Raw genomic sequence first — 11,414 nt, 5'->3', positions numbered from 1 at the left:
TTATTTATTATTTGAGAATTGTTTTATTACCATCCCTCATTTTGTAGGGTCGATGGCACTGGAGATAAAGTTGCAAAGCGAACATAGGATGTTTGCGTGTGATGAGCATGGGTTCTTGTCGTTTTAATTCGTAGGTGACGCTCGTGTTTTATTAAATAAAATTGAAAAGTGCTCCAAAGCAAGTGAATATTGCTATATGCTGATTGTGGATGCTTTTAGGTTTGATATATTACCAAATGAGACTGAAATCATATCCCGTGCGAATTGTTTTTGTGGATTCATTTCTTTATTTCGAGATAGCGCCATGTGCAATTAATCATGGTTTACGAGTCTTGGCATTTTCCTTACGACAAAATTAGTCTCAATTAATTTGATGAGTTTATTCCGTGTCAAGTGTCAAGTAATCAAACACGTACTAATAGTACAAAATATTCTAATGAACGGCGTTTTATTATAAGTAAGGTAATTTGTCATTGTTTTATGTTACGATGATCAATTTATAGATATTATTGATGTACGTAATTATGTACGTGATGAAGATATAATAAGTTGATAACGAAAGATATAAAAGTCACAATAAATTTTATCAAAGTTTTAATCGTACGGAACAATTACGAAAAACACAAAAAGTTAAGATTTATCCCTACGATTGAAAATTATAAAATTAACTAGAAATCAACTATAAGTGAATAGTACTCCCTCAGTTTCGCGGTAATTGAGTGATTTCTTTTTCTGCATTCGTTTTCGAAAAATAATAAATAGTTACCATATAGATAAATAGTTAAAATGAAGAAAAAATAAAGTGAGAGAAAGAATAATATAGATAAATATCTATCTTATTTTGTCACCTACTTTACTCTTTTTCCATTTTAACTATTTATTATCATTTTTGCAAAATGAGTGCAGAAAATGAAATGACTCAACTACCGCGTAGCAGAGGGAGTATTAGTTAAATGACAACTTTTCTTACAAATCAATATAATATATTCAATATTATTTAATTATCAATACTTATTATACAACGCACATATTGTTGTCATATTAGAGCATTTTTCTTGAGAAGATATATTTTTTATTTATCGTTTAAAGAAAATATACTTTCTTAAAAAATAGTGTATTCCAATGGAAAAAAGTAATTGGAAAATATATAAAAAATAATTGTACTGTTTATTTTGTGTTAAGAAAAAGTAAATATACATTTTTAAAATTAAATAAAAAAGTATAATACATTCTTAAATACTCATCTAAAAAAATCTTAAAAAATAAATATAGTAATTATTTCTCTTTACCTCTTTCTTTTATCCCTTGGATGCTTTTTACACTACTCAATTTAATCTCAAGTAATTAACCACATATTATTCCCATGGAAGATTCATAGTATAATTTACAGTTAGAGGGAATCCACCTATAATTATGATGACTCTAACATCTGACTAATTAAATCACGATTCATCGTCACAAAATTGACATCCCACGTTCAACAATATACAAAAGACAAAAGAACAAAATAAAGAAGAGATGTAAAGTCTATTCCTTTCGAGAAAAAAATAAAACAAATATATTAGAAATTAAAGTAAAGTGACTTTCTTTATTTTTTGGGCCATTATTGGCACATCAATACTCGAAAAAGACTATGAATGAATGGCTATCAGACCTACCAACTTTTGTTTTCATTTCCAAACTTATTATATCCCAATAGCTTTTAATCATTAATTGCATCCATCATAAATCATGCATGACATTTGGTGGTTTTCATGTAATGTGGGTTGTTTTAATTAAATCATTTGTCATCGATAACGAAAAGCACATCTTATGGTCAAATTCATAATGACAATGGGTGGATTTATGAATTTGGCAATTTAAATAACAAAACAACTTGATTAACTTTAAAAAGTTAGTGTTTCATGCGTTATAACTATCAAATTGTTGGTATAGTAGTTAGTGTGCTTTTACTGCCATATATAATACTTTTCCAATCTACTATCAATAATCTTGGTAATGAATAGTAACACAAATTTAAATACTACTATAAAATAAATAAGAAATATAGAAAAAATTGATAAAAATTACTATAGTAGTTAGCAGAGCTTTCGTATTTACGTTTCGAGAGCTTTCATTAATAGCCTGCATACATGAGCTAACAAACAATCGATTAGTGAATTATTTGATTTGATCATTAATCAGGTCAGCATGACCCGTCTATGCACTTAGCTAAAACTTGTAAGATACTCCTGGTTCATCCATTTATCTAAGATCGACTAATTTCCAACTTATATATATATATCGACTAGTGAATTATTTGTTGATTATAATTACTTATTTTGTTATAAGCTAAGTACTTGAGTTGTATTCCATTTTTATTTATTTCAAGTTAATTGAGTTTTCTTTTTGACAAAAAATCTAACTATTATCTTTTGTACAACATAATAAGCTATTTGAGTTGTATATCATTTCAATTTATTCCAAGTTACATGAATTATTTTTTTAAAAAGAATTATCATCTTTTGTACTTTACACTCTATTCTATGACTCTATCTCAAAATCTATTACATCTCTTTTTTTATTATATAATTTTTAGATGTATTACTTAAATTTATGTCCAAAAAAAATCAGTTCAAATAACTTTAGAATGAGGATGCACTTATTTGCAGAATCTAAATTATAAGCCCAAGTACAAAATAATAATCAAATTTCTTTAGTTATAGGCCCAAGTTTACAACAAGTGGCCCATTAAATCAGTTGAATGAAGGCCCAAATCTACCATTTTTCTTCTTCTGCCTTGAAGAAAAAGAAAGGCTGTCTCACTCATCAGCGTCTCCTATTTTAGTGCGAGAAAAGAACACAACACTCTCAATCAATTCGAATCTGCATTCCCCCAAATCGTAAATACAAAGCTTCTCCTTGAATTCAAGATGTTCAGGAACCAGTACGACACCGACGTCACGACGTGGTCGCCGGCGGGGAGGCTGTTCCAGGTCGAGTACGCGATGGAGGCCGTGAAGCAGGGCTCGGCGGCGATAGGGCTGAGATCGAAGACTCACGTGGTCCTCGCGAGCGTCAATAAGGCCAGCTCCGAGCTCTCGTCGCACCAGAAGAAGATCTTCAAGGTCGACGACCACATCGGCGTCGCCATCGCCGGACTCACCGCCGACGGCAGGGTGCTCTCGCGCTACATGCGTAACGAGTGTATTAATTACTCCTACACGTACGAGTCGCCGCTCCCCGTTGGCCGCCTCGTTGTTCAGCTCGCCGACAAGGCTCAGGTTTTGATTTGAGCATTTTGATTAAACCCTAAACTGTATCATGTACTCAATTTCTCGTATTGCTTTTATGATTTCGTATCTGGATTATTGCGTGATTGGGAGTTAGGTTTAAGAATGAGGGCTAGTAGCGGGGAATTCTCGAAAGGATCCGAGGGCGAACCCTAATGAGGATTCATCAATAGCTTATTTTGTCTTATTTTGATGGAAATGCTAACATTGACTACCTCTGTCTTCTTTTTGGTAATTGTCAATGGTTGTTTGTTTTGTGAAAATCTAGAATTTTCTATCTTGAGAGTTTGGCTGTTTGGTTACACAAACACACATTTTAATTTCCTGTTGCATTGAGGAATTAGACATTGGGCATGAGGAGATGAGGTACGGGGTTTTAGAGGATGGAAATGAAATATTTCTGCAGTTTTCCCTGAAAGAGTACATTGTTATTGGAGCTCACGATTGCCAAAAAATGGGAAGAAAATTTAGATATTCCTATGATTTTGGAATGAACATTCACACAAACTTTTGGCACTACAATTGGGATTGTTAAGGAGCTCTGTTGTATTCTTTTAGACAATGAAAATGACATCATTGGCTTGTTTTCCTAAGTAGTACTACTACAACACTGTGTGATTGAAGCTTACTAGTATGATGGAGAAATCGATAAGTAGAACATACACATGAGATTGGAAATAAAAGAGAGAAAAAAGAAATTAGAATGTTTGATATTGGTTGTCAGCAATAAGTATTTGTTCATATTTTGTGAAGAATGGAACTTGGCAAAGTATTATACTGCATTTTTTGAGAATCTGATGATATCATCAATTCATAGGTAAACTCGCATACATCTGTGGTAGTGTTTTTACTCGTATTTTGTGAAGAACGGAAACTTGGCAAAGTATTCTACTGCATTTTTTGAGAATCTGATGATATCATCAATTCATAGGTAAACTCACATACATCTGTGGTAGTGTTTTTACTCTTTGACAAAAGCTTTTTAAACGATATCCTGCAGAACATCATATTAGCATGGATTTTGCTCAAAAACGGTCAATTTTAACACAGCTTTTCTCAACTTCCCAGTCCAAACCAAAATTTTCCTTTTACACTACTTATTAATATGGAAATCATGAACATCTTCCAAAATGTTCAATTTGCCTGTGCTGAATTTAGTGTAAGATTTGATGTGGGGTTGGAGTAAAATGAATCGAAAGCTGCGCCAAATTTTGTCTTTAGGTGCAGCATTGGAGTTAACCTTTTGTAAGAAACCATACTCGCATACCCTCTGCTATATTTCTTGTCAACTCTTTGCTTTTAGAGCAGCACTCATTTTTGTGGCTTTAGCGTAATTATAGAGTCAAACATGTTCATGATAAAGTTTTCACTATGGAATTGGGAAGGTTTAGAGGAGTTGCCTGTTGTGCTTGGCATTTGATGAATATTTTAGATGAAAATGAAGTTTATGCTAAAATATGCACATTTTGGTGGACTTCTGTTGTAAGTTACTTATATGTTAGTGCGTCCCAATTCGTGGGGCACATGCCCCATTGCCCTGGATTTTGACCTCATCGCCCCAGTGCGCCCCTGCTCTTAACAACACTGTATCTAGGTGTTGGCTTTAGAAAAAATTGATGATAGGAACTTAGGAAGTTCTGATTTTGTAGGGACTTGAAATGGTTTATTTACCATCAAACTTTAACTGTACTTAGAATAAGACCTCAACCTAACATGTATTTAGATTTATGTTGCTGCTTTATACATTCTCCTTTTCAATTTTTTGTGCTTGCCTAGGTTACGGCACGGATTTTAATGCAAAATTGGTAAAGTAGGAGAGAGGTGGAGAGAAAAAGTAAATAAAGTATGGTTAGTGGAGAATAGGTCCAACCTCATTACGGAGAAAAGAGTTTCCAAAATTAGAAAATGCATATTCTTGTGGGACGGACTAAAAAAGGAAAGAGTGCATATTCTCGTGGGACGTAGGGAGTATCTTTTTCCTTATTATGTAAAGATTTCTTGTTTCTTGGCAACTTATCTGGATAAAGCGTGTAAATGTGAGTAGTTGTTGAAGTATCATGGATGAGTTTTTTTTAAGGTCTTTCTATATGCTGATGGCTGAAGCATCATTTGTTTTATCTGCAAAAATGCAGGTTTGCACCCAGCGCTCTTGGAAGCGACCATATGGCGTCGGCTTGCTGGTTGGTGGTCTTGATGAATCTGGAGCTCATCTATACTACAACTGTCCAAGTGGAAATTACTTTGAGTATCAAGCATTTGCAATTGGATCTCGGTCACAGGCTGCCAAGACATACCTAGAACGGAAGTTTGAGAGCTTCATGGACTCATCGCGGGAAGATCTGATCAAGAATGCTCTTTTTGCATTGAGGGAGACCTTACAAGGAGAAAAAATGACTAGCTCAATCTGCACAATCTCCATACTGGGTGCTGGGGAGGCGTTCCACGTGTTGGATCAAGAAACTGTGCAAAGACTGATCAATGAATTTGAGGTAGTTGGCGAAGAACCCCCTGCTGACGAGGCTGCTGCACCAGATGCTGAAGCTGCTGCTCCGGGTGCTGCTGAAGGAGCAGCCCCTGACCAAGGTGCGGCTCCAATGGATATCTGATACTGCCAAAATCTACTCTGCTCACGTTTCTTGCTGTAGGAAACGAGCATCATGTTCGTGTTGCTTAAACTTAACACCTTGAACAGATATTACTGGCTGGATTGTGATTCTTCTTAAGTTTATCCCTTGCTTTTCGTATTTGTATTTGTATTTCTGATGAACTTTCTCTTGATGTAGGGGTGACATTATGTTTTTCATCTTAGGTTGAATTTGATTGGTCCCTAAAATGATAACGTGGTAGAGAATTTGGACATGCAGTAATTTGATAAAGGCTAAAGTTGCTCGGAAAATCATAAAACTTGGTTAAATTCTGGTCTTTCAACTTAAAAAATTAGTCTTTAAAATCTTGAAATTTTGATTTGTTGACTATTATTTCATGATGGATTTTATTTGAAACTGTGTTTGATAGTATAACACTGGGAAATTATGTGCACACACCACTGTTAGTGAGTGAAACAATATCCTCCATTCATATAGAAAGTTATATGTGCATGTAGTTGAACAGATTTTTTTAGCGTGAGATAATTGAAAATAAATCCACAATTCATAATATTCTAACTGATCATTAAAATTGTGGAACCGACTACAATTTGGCCAAATTTTATAAATACGGACTACTATAATTTAATAGTAAAATACGTAAATATCACGTTTTAATTCTAAACAATGAAGGCTCGGCTCCATCACAATCCTGAGATATCACTTGATTGGATACCCGATGAATAGTTGACGCTCTGCAATAATCCACATAATTAAGCTAAAATTGATACATTCAACACCGCTCTGAAAAGGGCGTGATAAAATCGAATATTTATTCCAAATTTAATGAATAGAAATGCTACTGAAAATCAGCAAAATTTCATTATACAGGCCGTGAATAATAGATATCAGTCTACAACATTGTTTACAAAGGGATTATTAAAGACAACATGTATCTCTAGATCATGACTTGTCACAAACAAAATTGTTGTGGTCAGGCACAGGAAGCCCTTTGATCCGCATTTGTTTATACATCCACTGCCAGTTCTCTCGACTTACCTCTCCCCCGAGCGACCTGATCACCGAGCCACCACTGCATGCCCCGGTCTTGCAGCACTCCTCCAACGTCCATCCCTTCACCAGCCCGTACAGAAACCCGCTAGCAAAGAGGTCCCCGGCTCCCGTTGCATCAACTGCCTTCGACTCCCCACTTGCTGGGATTCGGACAACCTAATACCACATAAACCAATGGAGAGTCATCAGCAAATTTGAGTCGATAATCTAAGCTATGTTGATGGAAACGGACAAAAAGAGTATGTCGAGGAGAGAGAAGAGAAAGGAACAGACCTCGTTCCCTTGCTTCGCAATGCACCCTTTTGCGCCTAAAGTCACTACAGCCCATCGGCTGTGTTTCCCCAGGAACTCAAGAGCTGATTCAGGATCTGCTTTCTCATCACTGCAACGCAAGGATCAGATGAAACGATCAACGAGACTGTTCAAATTACACAACTCTGTTTCACAACTCATATGGAAGAGAATTGGACATCACCTCAAGAGCTCAGCAGCCTCGTCCTCATTTGCAAAGCAAAGGTCTACACCTCCCGATTCCAGCAACTGTAGAAGTGGCAATCTGAATTTCCTTACCATCTGCAGAAGGTAGATTATAACGCAAAAGTAGATCAGAATAAGTTCGTTAATCAAGTTTACTCGTGGACAGTATGAAAACTCCTGAAATGTTACCTCAAAACTGGCTAGGTCGAGGGAAACTAAAACACCTTCTTGCTTGGCAATTCTAATGGCTTCCTGAATAACTTCGATGTTAAAGATTCCATATCTCATCACTAGCCACTGTACCATGGAAACCAACTCAGGCTGACGAAAAACCGGATATAGGAAACAAGTTATTAGCTAGATGGCAGATGCAACCAAGATTTATAAGCATATATAAAAATTAGTTTATGAAACTATTAGTATCCATACAGAGTTACACATGTTGATGTCTATATGCAAGAATTTCCATCCATGACAAGGAGACAAGAGCAAGAACCCGGGCAATATGTTAAGCGAAATGAGAGGATAGAGTCGGTAGTGCCTTACCCTGGAACCTCTAAGATCTGACGTAGTCAAATCATCTGCCTGGTAAAAGCATAAGATTATGATGTTCATATGCAATTTCAGACTAACAATGTTAATTTCTTGAGAATTATAACACTGTATACACCTGAACTTTCACTGCACTAGAGAGACATGGCCGCATAGTACGATTGCCAAATTCATCAACCAAGCAAACACACTGCATCATAAATTTCAATCCATGTCTCAGATTATGCTTAACCACTGCCTCAAGAATGATTAAAACATACTACAAGCTAGTTGCAATAAAGCTCACCTGGGCGGTTGGCCCGGTTTTAAGCCTCAATCTTGACAGATTAATGTTGTAGGAGCTCATGTTTTCAACAAACAAACTTCCCTCTTCATCATCCCCACAAGCCCCTATTATGCCACAAGTGATCCCAAAACCAGCAGCCAGACCTCGGATTGTATTAGCAACACTACCACCTGCTATGGTCTTCAAGGAAGCCCCTTTTTCTGGAAAAGCATCAAAATGGCTATTAACCTCGCTCAAGACGAACTTCAGCTCTTCAGCCACAACCTTCATAAGCCAATCAATATACATACATTTATACCTTTGCACCCTCATTAAAGTGTGCTATACAGATACTAGTTTATATTACCCTGCATACACACAAATTCGAACACATAAAGCAATTTGTGCACGCTGAATTTCACCAAACCCCCCTCAGAACGCCCCATGCTCCCAAAAACACTATGTAACACACCTATGCGATAGTACTACCCAACTCATACAACTCTTCACCACAAAACAGGAAGTGTTATAAGTTCATACAATTTTAATGAAACTCTAGCAAACATGCGACTGAAATACTATGTGATTACACTCATTATATAATACAAAAGCAATAAAGCATGAAATTTTAAATATAATGCGTCTGCAGCAATCTGTCCTCTGAAAAATACGGCCATTAAAGCAATAAAAACTACAAAGGTAATCAGATATCCAATACAAGAATCGAATTTCCAACACAGAAAATCATAAAATCAGAAAAAAATTCCATCTTTGGATTAATTGGAAGTGAGAATAAAAAAACTAAAACAAGAATCCCACTGATGTGATGAGAGAGAGAAAGGGGTATTACAGGGAAGGAGCCGCCGGCCTCGCCGGGGATGCGGGAGAGGAGGGAGGAATCAACAGTTGCCACGTGGTCAACGAGAGCAGAGGGCTGTAACCCAAGAATGAGCGGAGCACCATGAATTGCGTCTTCGCTCTGGATTTCAAGACCCATTCCAAGTGGCTGCTGCTGCTGCCGCCGCCGCCGCCCTTTTCCGATCCTCCCTTCCTTTCCACCTCTCTACCATATATTTATAAGCCGCAACAACCCCAAAACTTTCAATATTTGCATTTATGCCTAATCATAGAATACTTATATTTTTCAACTTTATCTTAAATTCTGAAATTAATCTAAATTTTGTTAGTAATTTTATTATATATATAGGGTAGCATTAATCTCCTATTGCTCCCTTAGATTTAAGTTCCTTCTTAATTTGGAGCGTTAGATTAGGTTGATGGAGGGACCGGATGAAATCCCATTTTTTGATCTCGTATTGCATTATAGGGGGGATTCTGTGCATTATAAGGGTAAACTAGTAAAACATCAAAATTGAAAACCGCCCAAAACGAAAGGAGCGAGATTTATGCGGGATTTTGATACAACCTTTCATCTACTCACACTCTCTCTCTCACTTCAAACGGCTATCCCTCAATTCACGTCTCTGCAAATCGTCTCCCCGAATTCCACCCACTCTCCAATCCCTAGCCGCCACTGGAAGCAACCGGGTATCTCCAGAAATTGATCGTTTTTCGTCGGATTCACTGTCAAAATCGAACTCCCATAGTGCGCGACCATATTGTTGAAGGCGTCGACAATGTAGGGTTGAAAAAAGTTATTTTTTAGTAATAGCAACCGTTAAACGCCGATATTCACAGTCTACAAGTCGATTCCCGAATTTTCATCCAAAAATTCAATGTTTTTAACCTGGCCTTGGTCGCGATTTTATGTAATCACAGATGGGTTTTCGTTTTGGTTAGGGTTTTGTCGTATATGAAATGTGTAGTTATTTACTGATTTACAATTGTGTATTGTGCGATTATTTAGATGAAATGTTTTATGGATTTGATTTGTGGTTCGTCTCACAGATTTAACATGACGAAAAGAGGTCAACCGTCAAGATCTCAACCTACCCAGGCTGCAGGTCACCAATCTATTTCATTTGCATGTAAAATTCCTAGAGTAGTTGTACATCAATTAGTCTTCCTTTGTGCATTCTTCGACAGATCTTGTAAATGGGTGGATGGGTGAATGTAAAATTCTCTTGTGCATTATTTGATTGCTTAGGTACATTATTAAATAATGGTTACACATTATTTATCATGTAGTATCCATTATTTGACTGCTTGTGTACATGGGAGATTTAGTCAGTGCAGTATACATATGCGCATTATTTGATTGAATCTGTACATTGTTTATCTAGTAGTATACATTATTTATCAATTAGTAGGCATTATTTGACTGCTTTGTGAGGGACGTGGGTGATTGGGTGAATGCAATATCCCTCTGTGCATTTTTTGATTGAATCTGTACATTATGTACCTAGTAGTTTACATTATTTATCAAGTAATAGGCATTATGTGACTGCTTGTGTACATAGGTGAATGGTGAAAGTCATATTTCTTTGTGCATTATTTAATTGCTTCTGTACACTAGTTATCAAGCATTATACATTATTTATCAAGTATAAGGCATTATGTGACTGCTGTGTACATGAGTGAATGTGTGAAAACCAGAACTCCCGAATCTGCTTGTATAATATTCCTTAGTGCATTATTTGATTGAATCTGTACATTATTAAACTAGTAGTATACATTATGTATCAAATATTATGCATTATTTGACTGTTGCGTACATAGGTGAATGAGTGAAAGTCATATTTCTTTGTGCATTATTTCATTGCTTCTGTACACTATTTATCAAGTATTATACATTATGTACCAAGTATTATGCATTAATTGACTGTTTGTGTACATTGGTGAATGGTGCATTATTTAATGAAAATGTGACACAATATTGATAGCTTCCCATTTAAATAATGTTCTGATGTTGTATGTTGGACAACAGCGAAGCAGCTGAGATTCAGGAACAATGAAGTGAAAAAAAACAGATAAATACTGTGAAAGCAGATGGATGAAGACGAATTTGTACATTATTAAACTAGTAGTATAAATTATGTATCAAATATTATGCATTATTTGACTGTTGTGTACATAGGTGAATGGGTGAAAGTCATATTTCTTTGTGCATTATTCCATTGTTTCTGTACACTATTTATCAAGTATTATACATTATTTACCAAGTATTATGCATTAATTGACTGTTTGTGTACATGGGTACAACCACCACTGTATAAAATCACCAAAAAA

The 11,414-nt window shown here is 35.9% G+C and overlaps 2 protein-coding genes across 3 annotated transcripts; one reads left to right on the top strand and one right to left on the bottom strand.

Annotated features, from left to right (window-relative positions):
• Positions 1-2,802: 2,802 nt before the first annotated feature.
• LOC121792744 (proteasome subunit alpha type-1-B-like) lies at positions 2,803-6,105 on the top strand. The gene is made up of 2 exons (XM_042190815.1): positions 2,803-3,263; positions 5,405-6,105. Exons 1-2 carry the CDS (start codon positions 2,913-2,915, stop codon positions 5,876-5,878), a joined length of 825 nt encoding a protein of 274 aa, XP_042046749.1. The 5' UTR covers positions 2,803-2,912; the 3' UTR covers positions 5,879-6,105.
• Positions 6,106-6,714: 609 nt separating this feature from the next.
• LOC121766135 (uncharacterized sugar kinase slr0537-like) lies at positions 6,715-9,288 on the bottom strand. 2 transcript variants are annotated; one of them, XM_042162484.1, is made up of 8 exons: positions 9,076-9,288; positions 8,247-8,510; positions 8,079-8,150; positions 7,955-7,993; positions 7,598-7,729; positions 7,407-7,504; positions 7,205-7,313; positions 6,715-7,087 (listed from the first exon to the last, which is right to left on the bottom strand). In XM_042162484.1, exons 1-8 carry the CDS (start codon positions 9,220-9,222, stop codon positions 6,821-6,823), a joined length of 1,128 nt encoding a protein of 375 aa, XP_042018418.1. In that variant the 5' UTR covers positions 9,223-9,288; the 3' UTR covers positions 6,715-6,820. The 2 variants fall into 2 exon arrangements, with proteins under 2 accessions (XP_042018418.1, XP_042018425.1); XM_042162491.1 differs by having other exon boundaries at positions 7,598-7,705; positions 9,076-9,286.
• Between the last annotated feature and the right edge of the window lie 2,126 nt (positions 9,289-11,414).

This window comes from Salvia splendens, chromosome 2 (assembly GCF_004379255.2).
Source record: "Salvia splendens isolate huo1 chromosome 2, SspV2, whole genome shotgun sequence".
Classification (NCBI taxonomy): Eukaryota; Viridiplantae; Streptophyta; class Magnoliopsida; order Lamiales; family Lamiaceae; genus Salvia; species Salvia splendens.
Note: the sequence above shows the minus strand (reverse complement) of the source record. Positions and strands in the feature narration are given on the sequence as shown.

What these genes read in the sequence shown, in the direction of transcription:
- LOC121792744 (XM_042190815.1), top strand. Translation starts at nt 2,913, where the DNA reads ATGTTCAGGAACCAGTACGACACCGACGTCACGACGTGGTCGCCGGCG. An exon ending in AGCTCGCCGACAAGGCTCAG is followed by an intron (nt 3,264 to 5,404) that starts GTTTTGATTTGA and finishes GCAAAAATGCAG; the next exon opens with GTTTGCACCCAGCGCTCTTG.
- LOC121766135 (XM_042162484.1), bottom strand. Translation starts at nt 9,222, where the DNA reads ATGGGTCTTGAAATCCAGAGCGAAGACGCAATTCATGGTGCTCCGCTC. An exon ending in AGGCCGGCGGCTCCTTCCCT is followed by an intron (nt 8,511 to 9,075) that starts GTAATACCCCTT and finishes TGGCTTATGAAG; the next exon opens with GTTGTGGCTGAAGAGCTGAA. An exon ending in GAGGCTGCTGAGCTCTTGAG is followed by an intron (nt 7,314 to 7,406) that starts GTGATGTCCAAT and finishes CTTGCGTTGCAG; the next exon opens with TGATGAGAAAGCAGATCCTG.